Source organism: Lynx canadensis, chromosome B2, assembly GCF_007474595.2.
Source record: "Lynx canadensis isolate LIC74 chromosome B2, mLynCan4.pri.v2, whole genome shotgun sequence".
NCBI lineage: Eukaryota > Metazoa > Chordata > Mammalia > Carnivora > Felidae > Lynx > Lynx canadensis.
Window position 1 is genome coordinate 63,026,647 of NC_044307.1, and position 20,439 is coordinate 63,047,085.

The 20,439-nt window shown below is 33.9% G+C and overlaps 1 protein-coding gene across 2 annotated transcripts in view; it reads left to right on the plus strand.

Annotated features, from left to right (window-relative positions):
• The window catches only part of ADGRB3 (adhesion G protein-coupled receptor B3), a 750,806-nt gene that overhangs the window by 664,183 nt on the left and 66,184 nt on the right, over positions 1-20,439 (plus strand). For both annotated transcript variants that reach the window (XM_030315777.1, XM_030315778.1), the window contains one exon: positions 17,763-17,913. In XM_030315777.1, coding sequence (XP_030171637.1) covers positions 17,763-17,913 — 151 coding nt within the window. The remainder of the gene's footprint in view (positions 1-17,762; positions 17,914-20,439) is intronic.

The window sequence follows — 20,439 nt, forward strand, 5'->3', positions numbered from 1 at the left end:
TTTCTCATACTTAATTACATGAAGCAATAGCATGTATAGTCAGATCAAAACCTCCTTTGAAATCATTACTAACAGAGCTATTTTCTTAATTTTTTAATCCAACAAATATTTACAGGATAAAATTTGCATGCTAGGTATTCCACTGGACTTAAAAAAGGAAAACAAACCTGACCCTAACCAACTTTAATCTATGAAATAAGCATAAGAGTAGGAATTTCCAACAGATAATAGGATAATACAAGAGAAAGTGATTTTGAATTCACAGAGGAAAAAAAGATGTATTATTCTGAGATACAATCATTATGTGCTATAGTCATGCATTAAATGGGATCCTAGAAACCTGAAAGAATGTGTACTCCTCTCAAAGTGCTTCATTTACTACAAGAGAGTATTTCATGCATTGAGAGGCTGTAATTGAGAACTGAACATGAATCATAATCTGATTCCTTTCACAAATATACATTTGGCATATTCATATTGAACTGAATGATATAAATAAGTAGGTACTTGGAAAAGACAGATATTATTTATATAATATTAGCTTGATTTGAAATGATTCAGTTGTTTATAAAGTACTGTATTTAGTTCATTTGAATCAAGTCGATTCTTAACAAAGCTCTCTTCCTTGCGGAATCCTGGCATTAAGACATTGTGGTCAAAGTAGGAGGACAGGTTGCTGGATGTAATTGGATTCTCCTTCTTCTCTCTTTCTTGCTCCAATACTAACTTTGACTACTGCCACGCCTCTCCTCAGAAGGCAAAAATGTATGGAGAAAAATAGAAAGAGGCAAGGTTGGAGGTGGGGTGAGAGGAACAGTTTTCACCCTCTTAAAATGAGGAGAATGAAATTACAGCTCTCTAGAGAAGCCTGGGAACACATTTCAACTTCTTCTCCACCCCTCCTCACCCTCTCCCCGTCAACCTTGGGCCTAGATCTTTCTTTCTCTCTCTACACTACTGTTATGCTTGTGGGTAAGAATGGAGGGAGTTTCTCAGCTCATCCACATTACTTTAAACTGTATAATTTAAAGTCATGATATAAGAATAGAAGACTATACTTAAAATATTTGGTAAAATCTATTTTGGACATAATGGTCTTTGGGATTTTGCTTCTATTTTCCTCTTGACACTTTTTTCTGTTTTGGTTGTAATAAAAATTTTACATATGATAAGAGGAAACGGTATAAAGGATGACATGTTGTACTAAATCAAAGGAGCTTAATAATAAAGCTAGGGATCAACCAAGAAACCATGTGATCCAGCTGTCACCATTTCTAAACAAAGTTCGAGGTCTCAATTAGACTCTGGATTTAAAAGTAAATTATACTAATAAAATTTAGTTCTATTTTATATTGATAAAATAAATTTCAGGAATCTTTTATTAAAAATAAAGTCAGTTTAAAATATCCTTATCTTCTTGACTTTATTCATTCCAGTAATCCATTTTAAACACATTCATATGTCATAATTGCTTACAAATGTGTTTTTGTGCTTATATAATTTTTATGTTTTTGTGTAAAATGTTTAAACTTTGATTCAGGATTTGATACAGGATTTTTCATACACTGAGTACTCAGTAAATATTTTGACCCTAAATTCCTCAGTGACAATACCTGTTAAGACATGGTAAAGAAAAAAGATCACATTGGATTTGACTGGACTAAGCTGTTCTTTTCCAATAAATGTTTTCCAAAAAGGTATTTATAGGAATTGCTTATAAAAGTAATGATACTAGAAATAGTTTGTTTTGCCATCTGTCATTTTTGTCCAATCTGGATTATAGTGTTCTGACCATAGACATCTGTCCTACCTGCTGAGAAACTGAGCATCTAGCCTGGCAGGGTTCTAAACTTTCAAAGGTAATTGTTTATTAAAAGATAGGTAGCAGTTTGAGACACTTCTTCAGTCTTGCTTCAGAATAAGGGATTTGCTACAATGTGATTTCAGCATTTCCCAACCAATAGACTGAAATCTTGATTTGTTTTTGGAGTAGCTTCCATTGTTTCCATAGAGTGGGTTTGTCTTCTTAGGCAGAGTGTGTCATGAGTAGTCAAAGGGGGAAGAAAATAGAACCATATACTAGATATCCATTACAACAAGAACCCAGAGAAAACGCCTCACAGAAAAATAGCAAAACCAGTATTTCTTTATTTTTTTCACGGGACTAGAATTTGTGATTTCCGAGGTGGATGGAGGTTTGTACTATAGGTCTCTGGTTTTGAGCTGTTAATATGCATGATTACTCAGCTCAATGGACCCTTCAGTGCTGCCTGGAAATTCCATGTTACCATGTTTTCCAATTCTCAACAAAAAGAATTTCCTGTGTGTTCAAATGTACCCAAACCACTGATTGCCCTCCAACATTTTTAACTTTAACAATGGACTCAACTCCTATTCCAAAGAGAATTTGGTAGCCATCATGTTACCTTCCCACCACGACAAAGTATGCTACCTTATCTACATTTTCACCTAATATTTGTTACTTCCTACATGTGTTAAGTCAAGAGAGGACTTTCTTCTTATCAAAGGCCAGTTCTTCTCATGTGCTTCAGGTTTTATTTTTATCACATATCTTCTGTACTTGATGCAATTGGTTCTCTCTCCTGATTCATACTTTCTTTACTTGACTCTTAACATTTAAACATACTTTAGTATTTCTCATTGTAAAAGTAATATCCTTTTGTAATGATTATAAAAATACTTATAACTATGACTCATATTTATTATTTGTATATGCCAGATATATTCTAAGATCTTTCTTTCATTGTAGAGGGGAGATAGTGGTAACATCTTGCCGTACTTAGCTCAGGAGCTTCACTTGATTCCTGCCAAAGGAGATAGGACCAATAGAAGGGTGGTCTCTTCACAGAAATCTCCCTCTGTCACTAATAGCTCATGAGGGAGTGAGTGATGGCCCCATCTAGGGCCAAGAAAATAGAGAGGTCAGTGGAGTCAATACACAAAATGAGAAGCTAGCTTAAGAGAGAGGGTGAAAAGTTCATTTTTAAATATGCTGGGTTTGAAATATCTGGGGTTGCGTGGCTCAGAGATAAGCAATTAGGGATTTGAAAGGTAAGCACAAATGGAACTATTCAATCTCAGGATTTACATTTTTGTTTTGGAGTAGAAGTTCTTTGAGATCCTAAATTATCATGTCCAGCGTCCTGTAACTCTGGCCCAGTGATCACATCTAGCACAATTCAACTGTTGTGGTTGTTCAGCATTAGGTATTTCTCCTCAGGTATCTGGAGAAATCCAGAGGATAGGATCAGATGATAATCTGCCTTCTACCAGAATAACATCAAGGCCAGCATTACTCTGTTTTTGCTCCGTTCCACCCCCCGCACTGTTCATCGGTAGCTATTGGATTCTTTTTCCATAGCAGATTCTATAAAGAAGTCTACCAGTTCTAATGACATTCTAAGTTAAAATATAGCATAGCAGAGGGCTCCATTTTCATTGCTCTTTCCAGAATTTTAGGAACTAGCTAAGACTAGATAAGTTACTATAATGGGTTGAAAATTTGCATAAATAGTCATTATTGTTTGATACTTTTTAGAGCCTAGTGAGAACTAATCGCTTTACATTTATTATATGTAATTTTAAGGTAATCCTATGTAGTACTTTCACTCTTATTGGACAGATGAAAGACTTCAAGGCTGTGAGAAGTAAATAATTTTTGCAAGGTCACACATTTGGTAACTTCCATTGCAAGGAGTCAGTCTGTGATGGTTCAAATTGCTGATTGTGAATCCTGACTGCACATTAGAATCACCTGGAGAGCTTTAGCAATTCTAATGCTCAAACTCCACCCTAGACTGATGAACAGATCAGATCTTAGGGGAGAACTCTAATAGATACACATTTTTTAGAGCTCCCCAGGTGATACCACTGTGCAACCATGGTTGAGAAATACTAGCCTGCTTCTAAAGTCTAGGACCTTTTCATAATATGCTGCCTCTGAATCAAAAACTGTTTTCATTTCATTGAAATAATCTTGTGACACCAAGTCTAACTGTTGATTAAACTTGATAAATAGAATAATCAAATGTCTTCTTGATATTAAAGCATTAACTTCCCTTTACCTTTCAATTCCTCAAAGAAATATTTTGTCTAGAAACCCCAGCAACAGAGCTACAGAGTTTTGTTTGTTCTGCGTCATACAAGTTTAAGGCAACTTAATGTTTCCGTTGCTATTCTTCCTTTCTGAGTGACTATATATGGTGCTTAATTACACCAGAGGATATAAGTCCACTGACACTTGATTTTCTCTTCAGTTATAGAACACAGTGTAAATCAGTTCCTAGAGGTATCTTAGAGCTTATAATACATTTTAAAGTTTCTAAATTATTAGTAAAGCTTTAGTTGAACTCTTGGCCTTATTTAGCAAGTGCCTTAATTATATTTCATTTTGAATAAAATTGTTATTTTCTAAGCCTGGAGATAACAGTGTATAATGAAGCATCTGCTGTGTACGATGTACAAATGTTTGGATTCCCAAAGGACACATTTCAAAGACTCAGATTTTCCTGTTATGTGTGACAAACTTTCCAAGGTCTTCAAAATATGAACATGTTTTCTGCAAGATACATATTTTTGACATCTGTGAAACAGATTTTTATCTCTATTGACTTCTATCTAGCATTTCTTTCTTTTTAATAGTACTAGCAAATAAGGATTGTTATTGTTTGAGGTACTCCCATTTAGCAACTATTTGTGTTTCTTCATTTATTAACTATTTCATATCATACATGACTTTATATTAGCAATTCTGTTTTTCAAATTTTTTTTTAAAAAAAGAAAGGTGGCTCAGAGAGATAATAATGTTTCCTTATCATAGTTTTGTGCCACAGTTTTTGAGCAAATATTGCAACTTTTTAATGAAAAACCAAGAGTTTTCAAGATTAAACTAAAGCCTATCATATTTCTTCTATCTATATTTTGCATTATATCCAAGAGGAAAAATTTACAGGCTAAATATTGGGGTCTACGAGAGATATTTGTCAGTTGTCTACAAATGACATTGCTGTTGATCTTGCATGTCACAGCAGCTAGGGGATGAAGGGGGTTGAATGAAGTGACATTAACAGAAAGCTCTGATTAAAGTCTTAATATAATAAAATCTTTAATTTAATTTTATGAAATGATGGAGCTTATGGTCACAATGCACACTGGTTTTAATGATCCGTCTCATTGGGATTGAGGTGCTCTATCCACATACCTCAAAGTACATTTGCACATGTGTTGATGGAATCCATGTAACCAAAACTATGCTTTTAAATGGTGCATTCTTGGCGCCTGGGTGGCGCAGTCGGTTAAGCGTCCGACTTCAGCCAGGTCACGATCTCGCGGTCCGTGAGTTCGAGCCCCGCGTCGGGCTCTGGGCTGATGGCTCAGAGCCTGGAGCCTGTTTCCGATTCTGTGTCTCCCTCTCTCTCTGCCCCTCCCCCGTTCATGCTCTGTCTCTCTCTGTCCCAAAAATAAATAAAAAACGTAGAAAAAAAAATTTTAAATGGTGCATTCTTCTGTTGGTGGTGATTTGGGAAAAAAAAAAAGACTAATAATTTAATATGGTTTTTGCTTCTATATAATAACATCTATTTATTACCATCTATATATGGCTATTTCAAAAAGATTTGCACTGGCTTGAAATTATACTATATATATAGTATATAGTATAGTATAACCATATAAATATAAACATCAGCAAAATCAGGGCCCTTCACAGCAAAGGACAACATGTTGTAATGGAAAGAGGGCATGCTGCTTCACTTGCTTCCTGTGTATCTTCAGTTAAGTTATTTAATCTCTCTGAGCTTCTTTTCCTAATTTATAAAATATTTACCTTGAAGCACTGTTGCAAAATTGATGTTTAAGGCAGAGTAGTAACTTGATAAGTTAGTTTTTTGTCATCCTTTAAAACATAATCTCAAACATTTTCAATTATGTTTGTTTTGCCAAATAAAAATCAACCCATGTATTTGACTAAGCTTTTAATTATGACCTTATTATTAACAGTATTTTTTATTGAGTGCTTACTAGATGTGAAGTTATATGTTATCTTTGTGCAAGCCATTTTTACGTGTTACCTTACTTCACTCTTACAGTAATTTTAAGCCTATAAAAACCACATTTTTGAAAAATGTGAATAGGCAGTTATTAGTGCAGCCTTTAAAAAACTGTCTTTGAGGGGCGCCTGGGTGGCTCAGTCAGTTAAGCGTTCGACTTCAGCTCAGGTCACGATCTCGCGGTCCGTGAGTTCAAGCCCCGCGTCGAGCTCTGGGCTGATGGCTCAGAGCCTGGAGCCTGCTTCCGATTCTGTGTCTCCCTCTCTCTCTGCCCCTCCCCCGTTCATGCTCTGTCTCTCTCTGTCTCAAAACTAAATAAACGTTAAAAAAAATTAAAAAAAAAAACTGTCTTTGAAATCACTGTGGTGATACACCAGAGTTTCTTCCCATGGCATCATTCACATGTAAGGAGTTACAGGTGCATCTCAGACTTTTATTCTTTTATTCTTGTACATGTTTTATTCAATATAAATAGCAAGGCATACGTATTTATAATTTACTTTTTTCCAGTTTTATTAATAAATAACATACATCACTGTATAAATTTAAGCCATTCAGCATAATTGGTTTACATATATTGTGAAGTGGATTACAACAGGTTCAGCCAACATCCATCTGCTCATATAGATACAATAAAAAGAAAAGAAAGAAAACAAGAAAAAATATTTCTCTTTATGATGAGAACTCAAGATTTACTCTCAACTTTCGCATATGTCATACAGTAGTGTTGACTATAGTCATCATGTTGTCTGGTTATTTATTCTAGACAAATTAGTGTGTGAGTGGAGAAAATTATCTAAATAATTCAAATAAGAATTGCTTCATATGAAAGAATGATTTGTTTGTCTAAGATTGTTAAATGTTGCAGTAATTTTGGTAATTCTTGATTTCTCCATAAATACTGTAATTAAAGTATGCAGATATTGATACTGTTTGAGAGTTTCTAAATATTCTCCTTAAGTGCTTCATCTCAAAATTCTGTTTTCCATATTTCTAGCAAAAGCAAGATTTTCTGAATTTTATATTCCATGGAATTTTTTAACATATATCTCATCAAAAGCATTTTCTCTTTTGTTTTTTGAAATATTTACATAATTGTTGCATACAATTGGTTATTTTTAAATGCTAACACTCTTTGATTTATTTGAAGGTTGGGAATAAGGTAAACATAGTATTTTGTTCTTAGAATCCTTGAAAGTCTGCCAAATGAAAAGAATAGTTATATTTTACACTTTAAAAGGTTCATCCCAGTAATAATGTAATAATATTTTTGTAGTTGGACTTAAGGAATCATTAAGATTTGAAATAAATTAGTAAAACAGATGTCTTTGATAAACTAAATAAGAAATAGGAAACATAGATAAGCAAACTTAGAAGTAAAAAATAGTATTAAAATTTATGAGAACATTATATACAACTGTATAGTAAGACATTGGAAAATATAAATGAAATGGATAATTTTCTGGGAAAATATAAGTTGCCAAAATTAATTCTAGAAGACATGAATAGCTCAGTTAGACTTTTAATTAGATAGTATTCATGATATTGTAGAATTTTAGAGCTAGGGAAATCTTTAAATATCATAGAGGAAAAATCTCATAACATGTGAGAATGTTAAGGTCCAAAGTATTTGGGGCAAACTAAGAAACTTCTATTTATTAGATTTGGAAATTAGAAAGCCATGGGTGATTCCTGTAAGCAAGAAATTTAGGGGAGATGCTAGATAGACAAAAAATGTGTATGTTGGTAGTAAAGAAGTTGATGGTTAGCTTAGCCCTTCAAGAAATTTGACCACGATTGGAAAGAAAGAGAACAACCCAATGAGAATCAGTGTGAATAAACCAATAAAAGAAGGCTGAATGGTTGGTTGGGTGCGTGAGTGGATAAAGATAGATTTCAACAGATTTGTAGGCTAAGAGATTATGTATATAGGAACATGGGAACTAACTAAAGGAGGAGAGTATACAGTTAACCAAATATAGGATCAAGAGTGTTTGCTTTGTATCAAGCTTATATGTATAATGACCTTTAATCTTTACAACAGCCTTATGAGGTAGATGCTATTATCATGCTCATTTTTATAATGAGGAGAGAGAGGCAAGGAGATTTTAAGTAACAAACAGTAAATGCAGCCTTGAGGGTATGAACCCACAGTGTGACTCCAGGGACCTGTCTCAGTTCTCTTATACCATCTCCTGGAAGGGGAGGGTTCTACTTTGGAAAGGAGAAAGGAATAGATGAAATTAAGGGAGAAATTTCAAAGTAAGGAGCACAGGGAATATGAAGATCTCAACAATATGGGTAGCCTGTACCTCATCAGTAATGTTGAAGGTAAGGTTATCTGATTTTAGACTAAGGAGGAACATGAGGGGATAAAAATGATTTTGAAGATTAGACTATGGGTGTGCAAAAAATATTGTTAGAAAGCAGAGTGAGGTGGTTAAGGAAGTACACAAGACCTGGAGGCGGAAACCATGTTTTAACTCCTCCTCCTCCTCACTGATCAATCATGAGACATTGGACAAGTTACTTAGTCTCTCCAAACCTTCATGTGCAAAACAGGGATGATAATCATCTGACTACATATTATTCTGTTTTATATCATTAGGAAAACCCTCTATGCTTTTTTCTTAATTTTAGACTTTTTGGACTATTTCTTTGTATTTGGTTTTCTCTATGACTTAGAGTTGACTTATTTTGATAAATAAATAAATAAATAAATAAATAAATAAATAAATAAAATTAAGATCTGATGGGAACTGCATTTTGGGAAAGAATAACATTTATATGACGTTGAGTCTCCAATTCATGTGCATAATATATTTTCCATTTACTTATGTCTTGTTTTGTATCCTTTAGTTAAATGTTATAATTACCTACATGAAGCTCTTGCACATATTTGTTAAATGTTTTTGAGTCGCTTTATAGTTTATATTGTCATTACAAATAGGACCTATTCTTTTATCTGATAATCTTTCCCTAGTGATTTTGTTTTATAGGTGCAATTTCTTTTCACAGTTTCTGAAGAACTTAGACTTTTTTGAAATTTTTATTTTTCTGTTACCTCCATTGTCTCTCCTTAGTACCCTATTTTTTTCTTTCCTTGACCTTTTTTTTTTTCCATGTTGGAAGATTTTCTCAATTATCTGTGTGTTCATATATAAAAGCAAGGCCCTAAAAAGTGACTTGAAGTTCTATATAGACAGATGGACTTATTGAAAGGTAGATTTCACCCTGATAGGAAGGAAGGAAGGAAGGAAGGAAGGAAGGAAGGAAGGAAGGAAGGAAGGAAGGAAGGAAGGAAGGTTGGGAGGGAGGAAAGAAGGAAAGAAAGGAGAAAGAAACTTAGATTTCACAGTGTGCTCCTCTTGGATGAGCCAGCAATGAAGATTCCTCCCCCTCTCTGGGGGTGAATTTTAATCTCTGACTTGGCATTCTGGGAGCAGAAGTAAGGGAAAAATGAGAGGAGAGTGCTTATTGTTTAATATTTAAACTTGTATCTGCCTTGTACACCTACCTGTTAATGAGACTGATGCTTATGTTCTGAACCCAACCCATTCAATTTTCCAGCGACTTAACCTCCTTGTGACAGTGCTGGACTGCATTAAATTGGGGAGGAAACACAGAATTTCAGCTATTTTGTATATAGATTTTTCAACCAACCTCTCTCTTTTTCAGCCCCATGCAAACCTGGGTCCTCCTTCTGTTTCCAAATATTATAACCTTTTGAAGGCCTGCAGAGTGAATTGGGTCCATTACTATCAATATTTCCTTCACCACCTCCCACACTCTATAAGCACTTAGGCTACAACATTCTCTTCCACTGTAAGTCAGTTATGCCATCTTCCCTCAACATCTGAATTTGCGAACATCTTGAGTTCACTGTTGTCTACTGTCTATTCTTTATCCTGTGGCTTAAACACTTGGTCATTCTAACATGGTTTGAGAGGGAGAAGAGAGATAAAGTTGTCATAATTAATTAGAATTTTGTATTACATTTTCCAATGGATATTGTTAATGTATAGAAAAATTAATTTTGTATATTGATCTCAGTGTACAGGAAATGTAATTATTGTATATTTACCTTGTATCTAGCTACTTTTTTGGTTCTTCTTATTATTTCTAATAGTTTAAAAATAGATCCTCTTGGGTTTCCTAATAAGGAGATATATTTCTTTTTATTTTTTTAGTTTTCACTTAAATTCCAGTTAACATACAAGGAGTATTAGTTTCAGGTGTACAGCTTAGTGATTCAACACTTACATACAACACCCAGTGCTCATCACAAGTGCATTACTTAATTCCTATCACCTATTTAACCCATCTCCCCACCCACTTCCCCTCTGGTAACCATCACCTTGTTCTCTATAGCTTAGAGTCTGTTTTTTGGTTTGCGTTTCTCGCTTTTTTCCCCTAAGATCATTTGTTTTGTTTCTTAAATTCCAGATATGAGTGAAATCACATGGGATTTGGCTTTCTTTGACTGATTTATTTCACTTAGTATATTACTCTCTAGCTCCATCCATATCTTTGCAAATGCCAAGATTTCATTCTTCTTTATGGCTGAGTAATAATCCATTATGTGTCTAATGTATATATACCACATCTTCTTTATCCATTCATTAGTCAATGGATATTTGGCTGTTCCCATAATTTGGCTATTATAGATAATGCTACTATAAACATCAGGGTGCATGTATTTCTTTGAATAAGTATTTTTGTTTTCAGTAAGGAGATATATTTCTACAATGATGACAGTATTGTCTTTTCCTTTCCTATTGCTTTTTCTTGTATTGTTTTGGTGAGGACCATCTGTGCAATTTAGAATAGTAGAGGTCATGGTGGACCTACTTTTTTTTTATTCATTATTGATGGGGATTCTTCTAATATTTCACTGTTAAATATGTTTTTTGTCATAAGTTTTGGAGAGATAATCTTTATTAAGAATGTTCTCTATTCATAATTTGCAATAAAGATTTTTTAAGTGACAATTGGGTTTTGAATTTTAACAAGTTCTCTCCCATATTTTGATATGATCACATTTTTTTCTTTAATCTGCTATTATAATAAATACATTATATGGAGGTCACTTTTAATGTAAAATCATCCTGCATTACTGGACATACTCTTACTTGATAATGATTTATTATGCTTTTACTATACTTCTGGGTTTGATCTTTTACTTAATACTTCCTCATTTATGTAGATAAATTAAAGTGGCTTACAGTTTTCTTGTTCTTTTTGGTGTCAGTGTTATGCAAACCTTATAAAATGAATCAATCTTTTAGTATTTTTCTTTTTCCTGGAAATGTCTTATTAACTGTGATTATATGTTCCTTAAGATTGGGAGAATTTGCTTGTAAATCTTTCTGAAGTTTTTGTCATTTTTGGAGGATTATTTCCTCTATTACCTTTTAATTTTATCCAAAATTATTTTTTATCTCTCATGCCAATTTTGATTGTTTTTCTAGAAGAATGTCCATTTTATATAGGTTTCAATTTCATGGGTATATAGTACATATTCTTCTATGATACTTTTAATAACTTTTTTGATTTCTAATGTTATTTGTCTCCTCTCCACCTTTTAAATTTTTTTTTTCAACGTTTATTTATTTTTGGGACAGAGAGAGACAGAGCATGAACGGGGGAGGGGCAGAGAGAGAGGGAGACACAGAATTGGAAACAGGCTCCAGGCTCCGAGCCATCAGCCCAGAGCCTGACGCAGGGCTCGAACTCCCGGACCGCGAGATCGTGACCTGGCTGAAGTCGGACGCTTAACCGACTGCGCCACCCAGGCGCCCCTCCTCTCCACCTTTTAAAAAGGTCACAATTGCCAAAGGTTTACCTATTTTATTGGCCTTTTAAATTATCCTCAGTTTTATTAACTTCAGGTTATTTAGGTTAGGTTAACTTTATTGTATATTTTATTTACACTTTATTAATTTCTGGTTTTGTCTGTATTACATTTCTTCTGATTTCTTTAAGTAGCCTATTAATTTTCATTTTCTATTATTTTTCTATGTAAGGCTTTAATAATCCTGAGTACTATCATAGCAAAATTTCACAAATTTTGACGTAAATATATATTGCCTAGTTTTTCAGTTCTAAATAGTTTATAATTTATGTTTTAATTTCTCTTTAATTCATGAACTATTTAAAAGCTTTTACCCTAAGAGGTACAGTATTATAATTTTTAGTTTTTGATTTATAATTTTATCATATTGCTGTTTGCAAAAAATGCCCTGCAATAAACTTCCTCAAATTTATTTTATTTTACTTTCTTAGGAGTAGTTAACTTCTGTATTTTGTATGTTAAAGAGCTGCACATGCTCTGTTTCTTACATATAGTAATTAATCAAGGAAAGGTTAATCACTTTTATTGTTATTATAATATTCCATGTTATCATTTTCTCCACTTTTCCTGTGACTCTGTGTATCTGTATATAACTGTTACTATTTATTTATTTATTTATTTATTTATTTATTTATTTATTTATTTACATTCCAGTTAGTTAACATATAGTGTAATCGTTTCAGGTGTAGAATTTAGTGATTCATTGTTTCCATACAACACCCAGGGCTTATCACAACAGTGCCCTCCTTAATCCTCATCACCTGCTTAACCCATCATCCCACCTCCCATCTGGTAACTATCAGTTTGTTCTCTAGAGTTAAGAGTCTATTTCTTGGTTTGCCTCTCTTCCCCCACCACCAAGTTTGTTCTGTTTTTTAAATTCCACATATTAGTGAAATCACATGGTATTTGTCTTTCTCTGACTGACTTATTTCAATTAGCATAATACTCTCTAATTCCATCCATGTCCTTGAAAATGGCAAGATTTCATTCTTTTTTATGGCTGAATACTATTCCATGGTGTGTGTGTGTGTGTACCCCGCATCTTTCCATTAATCATATGATGGGCATTTGGGATCCAGGAATTGTGCTACAAGGCTTTTACCCAAATGATACAAAAATACTAATTTGAAGGGATACATGCACCCTGATATTTATAACAGCATTAATCAACAATAGCCAAATTATGGAAAGAGCCCAAATTTCCTGTGACTTTATGAAAGCTGTATGTTGTCTTTCATTATAAACCTAGTTTGACAGTTTTTCTTGTAGTTTTCTCTGTTTTTGTTTCACACACTTTGAAAAATAATTCTTATTTTCACAGAGATGTGTTCTTTGGAAACTTCTTTATCACCTACTCCTTTTATCAGCATGAAAAGTCCTTCATCTCTTTTAATGCTTTTTTTCAGTATTAACATTGTGACATCTGATTTTTGCATGTTAGCATTTGCTTAATATAGCTCTTTTTATCTTTTTATTCCCAGTCTTCCTGTGTCATCAGGTTTGAGCTATGTCTCTTGTAAATAAATTACTAGATTTTGATTTTTTTTATCCTATATGAAAGTTCTTAACTTTTGGGTGCCTGGGTATATCAGTCAGTTCAGTGTTTGAGTCTTGATTTTGGCTCAGGTCATCATGATCCCAGGGTTGTGGGATTGAACCCTACATCGGGCTCTGTGCTGGGTGTGGAGCCTGCTTAAGATTCTCTCTCCCTGCCCCTGCCCCTCTACCCTACTCAAACGTTCTCCTTCTGAAATAAAATTTTTAAAAAAGTCCATAACTTTTAGCTAATGAATTTAAAACATTCCCATTTCTATAATTTCGTATATGTTTGGAACTATTTTTGTTATTTTTTTATTTATCATATTTTCTAGTTTGTTTTTGTTCTTTTTCCTGCCTTTTATTAGGCTGATAATTTTTTTCTTAGTTCTATTTTTCCTCTACTATTTTATAAATATATTATTTGTTTGTACCTCTTTGTGGTTACCTTAACATTGTTAATATACATGTTCAAGCGTATTTTTCTAACATCTCGAGTCAATTAGTATCTCTAATATTCCTGAGAACAAAAAAAAGGCTTAGCATACTTTCATTTTCCCCCAATCCCTTGCAACTTTTATTTCTCTCACCTTTTAACCCTCATTACTATCATTTTGAATTTTATATACATGTGGCCATATTTTTAAAATTAAAATATATTTAAGCTTTTAAATAAACATTTTTTTAGACTTAATGTATTTCATCACTCTCTTTGCTGCCCATTACTTCTTTTATCCTATTCCCTCCTCCTGGATTTCTTCTTATTATTGGCTTATGTTGTCTACCAGTTCTCTCAGAGAGAATCCTGAAGTAGTAAACTTCAAGGTTCCTTTAATTATAAAAATATATTTATTTCTGCCTCTCACTTGAATAATAGTTTTGCTGGGTGTAGAAATCTATCTTCAAAGTTATTTTCCCTTATAATGCTGAAGGTATTATTCTACTTGTCTTCTTGTATCCTGGGTTGTTCACAAGGAGTCTGATGCCAACTTGATTATTTCTTTGTAAGTAATTTTTCTTTTGATTCTGACACCTTTTTAAGATTTTCTCTTTATCGTTGATCTTCACAAATTTCATCACACTGTAACTAGGGGTGTGTGTGTGTGTGTGTGTGTTATCTTCTATTTATCCTTTAGACCAGAGGATCTTTGAAGTTCTGAGAAGTTTTTCCATAATATTTCTTTAAATGCTGCCTTTCCTTGAAATTGTCTCTATTTTTTCCTTCTGAACGTAGTTTCAAACAGATGTTAGAACTGTGTGTCATCTGTGTCATCTTACTCCCCTATTTCCATGTCTTCATCTCTGCTCCTTATGTGTAGCTTTGAGCTGGGGTATCCTTCTGTCTGCCATCATCTGCTCGTTTTTTAGATATTTCTCACAATCTCTACCACAGTTTATACTTCTTTTCTTTAATTTTATGAAATCTTTTCTATTATCCCTAAGGATTTGGGGTGAATAATATACATGAGGGTGACAGGTATGAACAGTGCTCAGTTTGCCAATTTAAATACCTTTTCAAGTTTTGTAATATTTGTCAACCATACTCAGCACATGTAAAGGACCAAATTGAGATTTGGCAAGGCAGGTGTAGCAGAAGAATTGGATGATGAACTTGAGGTGCTAGTGAGTCTCAGGTTTGGAATGGCAAGCTGTCAAGACTCACTTATTGTGGGAGTCAAAAGTAGACACACAGGTGAATAAGGAGAGGCTGTAAGACTGGAGGTCATGACAGTGAGTCCAGTAGTAGGAAAATTGAACAGATGACAGTATATAAATCTGCTTATAGAAAAATAGAACCAGAGTGAGATTTCTAAATGTAAAAGTCTCTAGTACTGAGGGGATCCAAGAGATGGTCAATGTGGGATATAGGTTATGTGGAAAAAGGAAATCAAGGAATCCTGAACCCTGAATATTAGAAAGGCTACTCATGTGGAAACTGAGATGACACATGTGGAAAATAGTTTATTTGAAAATTGCTATTATAAAAGTTGTATCTTAAAAAGACAGTTTATCGAATCTATCAGAAAAATCGTGTGTCTCATGTGCAATGTCTGAGTTTATAGTGATTCTTCATATGATGAAGAAAAATTAGCTCTCTCTTTATTTTCAGGAACATAGATTTTGTTGTACTCTTCACATAAGATAAGTTTTGTGACTTTAGACCACTTTTTCCATATATATACATCCTTTGGGTTGAGACAGCTTTCCTTCATAGAGCAGTTTCTAGACATATATGAATATTCATCTCATTATAGTAGAATGCGATTGCTCATAAAAATGGGTCTTAGTTCTCTAGTTACTACACATTTTCCACACATACTGTGGCCATATTCTTGTCTAGAGAGACATGAATTATTGAGATAAATGTCAGTAGCCCCAAATGGCATCCATTTCAATTTGTATTAGAATTAAAGTGTGTAACAGAGAGTCCCAAAGCAACAAACATAATATAGAAAGAGCAAATTAAAAGTCTCTATATTGACACATTGAGCATTTTATTATTTCTTATAAAATCTCAGTGCATCTAGTACTGAGCATTTAATATTGCAATATTTTTACATTGTTTTATACAACCTTATATTGATAGTTTAAAATGGGGAAGGAATAATTTTGCTAGCACATACAACTGAGATGGGACCAACTGGTGGAAGGAAATGACAGGTGAATTAGAAAGTGTAACTATGGGTATTAAATGGAAGAGTTATCTTTGAAATTCAGATTGGGATCAGGAACCGTAGATCAGGAGTGAACAAAAGTAGTCAGCCTGCAGATATTTAAACCCTTACCTGGAAGAAAAGTCTCAATGTCTCAAGTATAGAAGGAATCACAGTTGGTTCAAGTGACTACATTATGCCTGAAATAGGAGTAAAGGTGTGAGGAAAGGGTTCTAGAAATCCATGACTTTATTATACTGAGAATTGTCATCTTTGTGAGGATAAACATAAGTAACCTAGGATTTTTAAGTGCTACATGAAATAAGGAATCACATGCTGAAAACCAACTGGTAACACCTTAGTACTGTTTTTAAAATAATGATGACTATGGTCATAATCAGTTGATGCACTTGCTATATGCCTAGCATGGTGCTACTCAGCTTCTGTACATTATCTCTCAACATTTAAAACAACCTCGAGAGATAAGCATGGTGAAGTTCTTTTTATAGGATTAAAAGAACTGAAAAGCTGAATTAACATCTGGTGAATTTCAAGAGAATAAACAAATAATAGGAATAATTTGGGCCAAAAATTTAAAAGACATTTGGCTTTAACAGTGTATTGGGTGGAGGTGGGAAGATGAGAGTTGTATTTTTATTTCTCTGTTAATGAGGTTTTTTTTATGATTGTTTTTCTACTTCTGTGCTTTGCTCTTTTCAGTTTTGGGGAATAGCAAGACAGACTGACAGAGGAAGTTTAGTTAGTTACTAAATTTAGTTTAGTTACTGATTCTGATTTATGAAGACTTGCATTTTAACAAGATTTACACAAAGACATTATACTAGTAGTGAAATAAGGAGCAGCTTCTACCAAAATTCAGCTGCTCACCTTCGCAGATGAGTCACGAGTAACTAATGGTTGGCACATTCAGAATGATTAACTTGTGTAAAGTAAAATATCTATGAAATCATGGCTGTGTACTGCCAGTGACTCGATTAACTTTTCAAAATGACTTGATTACATACAACACATTGTAATGCAATAATAAAGAACAATGTATTAAGTACTTAAAAATACTTATGTTATTTTTGCACTAGGCTATTAACCAAATCTCATTTTATACTTTTCTACCTTGAATATCACACTTGTATAAAAGCAATTTTTCCTTTTGGATGGCTGTTGGGTTGTAATCTTAACATCAACACAGATAAAATAACAAAGAATTATCAGATAAAATGGAAGGATCAAAAACGTAGCCAAAAGAGTTATGCAAGATGTCTGTAACTTAAATTAAACTGAAGATAGGACCATTCCCATAATTACATTTCAAGAAAAAAAAAATTCCAAGTAAAGTAGTAATTGTAATCTCCCTTGGGTTTTAATTTACATTCAGCCTTCTCCTCATAAAAAATTGAACATGCAAATGGAATTAGGACATATCTTTTTTTCTATCATACATATCATATGCAGCATAAAGACTGCAGGGTTTCTAATTTCTGTAAATAATTACTCTGTCACACAGGAGAGGTAGATATTTGAAATAAAAGCAATGAGTTGAAGATGAACAGTCCTCTGGAGGACACAAGATTACCCCCCACCCCCCACCCCCCCCACTATATTCAGTGTGAGTCTTTTCTGTTTCCACAGAGCATCTGTACAACCACCACTGCATTTTTGCACTTTTTCTTCCTGGCTTCGTTCTGTTGGGTTTTAACTGAGGCGTGGCAGTCCTATATGGCTGTGACTGGAAAAATTAGGACCCGGCTTATAAGGAAACGTTTTTTGTGCCTTGGATGGGGTAAGCATATTAATATGCCCTTTCATGCTCTTGTTGTTAAAATGACTTTGAACACATATAATGAAGCAATAGGGTGTGATTATCCCCAACCTACTTTTTTTTGTCCAATTTGATAAATGGAAGTGGAAATACATGAAGCTGGTCATTTTTGAACATTCTTTGAGCATTTGGAACTTTAAGAAGGAGTAAATATTGGATGACCACATAGCCATTCAGTTAAGCAGTGATGTAAGAAGAAGCCTAGGATAGCTACAGGCAGTACAGCAAAGTGTTCTCTGCTAATACATTCTGAAAATGCAAAATGTCTTACAGTGTTCAGGGCTCAAAACAGGTGCTAGTCACATATTCCCCACAAGAAAACTTTGAGAAGTCCATTCCAAGAGAGCTCAAAACAATTAAGGACTACAGCTGTCCATCACAGGAAGAAAGTCCACTTAGAGAGTGAATGAAACCTTGTGACTAGTGTGTGGGGTCCTCAAAGGAAAAACAGAATTGTTGACAGACTGAGAATTAATTCGTTGTTTGCTTTTCTTTATTAGGAAAAGTTTCTGTCAAATTGCCTTACGAAATGGGCATCTTGAAGATCCATGCATTTCATAAGGCCCATTCTAATGTTTAATTAGAATTAATTAGTTTAATTAGAATTAATTAGTTACTTTAAAGAAACTAGTTTCAGAAAACCTCAGGATTTTGTCATTTTTGCCTTTGAGTTCTGAAAGACTTGAACTAAAAAAAATGGGGAATTTTGGACCAAATATACAACAGATACCTAATAGACCAGAAGACTGGAGAATAGGATGCTTGATGGAGGCTGATAAATTACAAATAAGCGGACTTATTACAATAACAGAATAATTCATACTGGAAAAAGTAGGATTAATATATTAGGGCTCTTTACACAGGCAAATGGGAGAATGTATTCTACTTGCACTTTCATAAAACTTTTGTCTGAATTTCATGACAAAGACCTCCTAAAGTTAAATTGGTACTGAATCAGGGGACACTTTTGTCGTGAATCAGTGCCATAGATCCAAGAAATATAGAATGCAGGTAAGTGACTTTACCTAAGTATAAAAAGTGGCAGTTTTCAAGAATGGTAACTACCTCATTTTGTGTCATTACTAAAGATCTTGAGGAGAGGGCTCACAGCTGGTCTCCAAGTTTACAGATAATGTTAAACTACTCTGAATAGCAAAATAGCTAAGGCAATGGTGCTAGACTATCAAGAATTCTGGGAGGTGGCAGATTAGTGGCATGTGAATTTCTATACAGCAAAGTGCAATGTAATAAATTTGGGAAAATAATTTGTATTTACAATACAAATAAATACAATACAATACAATACAATACAATACAATACAATACAATACAATAAATTGTACAGGTTGAAGACTATTAATGCTTTAGCTATGACCCAGAAGAGAATTTTTTTCTAATGAACTTGATGTAATCAGTCAAAAAGTCAGCTATATATATCCGTGTGTGTGTGTGTGTGTGTGTGTGTGTGTGTGTGTGTGTACGGGGTGGGAGAGGCCCATATTTGTTTAAAAATATTATGTGTCCCTCTGAGATGCCCTTCATATTTTTTGTCATTAAACCTCATGAAGGAATGTGGTGTCACTTGAAAAGACTCACAGAAAAGAATAGCAGGAAGGAGGGGAAATGATAGGAAGAAAGAAGGTAGGTGGAGGGGACTCAAGAAGGTGATTAGATGATGGATTTTCAACCTGAAAAGGCAAACATCACCTTCCTGAAAAGAAGACATGACCACAATTTTTGTAAAATAATTAAACAGCATGGATTAGACTGAGCTCTGTTCACCAAAACACAGGGGCATTCCTTTGAACTTGAGTAAGGAGAGCGTGATTCAGACAAACATAAACTAAAAGCTGTTAGGTCAGAATTGGCACAGGTATGCGGGTAATTGAATTCCAAAATGGACTGAGCAATGTGTGGAGTGATACCTACTGAGAAGTGCATGAAGCGAAACTGGCATATATTTTCTGACCTTCATTCAGGATTGCTAAAAGGAATATGACCAAGAAGCCCCAAAATTAATTCCTTAGGGCCCTTAATTTGGCCCTACACTCTTGTTATTATAAGTAAATCATAAAGAAAGAATTACATGAATGCTTTACTTTTTTCTGTCTTATAATAAGTACAACTTGATATGAATCAATATGGGGCCACCTGAAATGTTCCACTTCCGTGATATTCTATCACAGCAGAACATCCATTTTTTGCCTTTCTGATTTTATAACTATAAATTTCCTTTATAACAGTGTAAACCCCTAGGGAAAAATAACTTAAAAGATATACTAAATCTCTGTTATTAGTTTCCTTTAAACCCATGTCAAATGTGGTGGTAACCTAGCAACATTAGAGAAGTGCACTGAGTTAAAAACCCAGCTGTCGCTCTCATATTTTTGTACTTGAAAGAAATTTTGTAATGGAAACATACTTTATGAAGGAATTCATCCAAATGTAGTTGCTTCGATGTAAGCATTTTGAGTCTGTCCTAGCTTT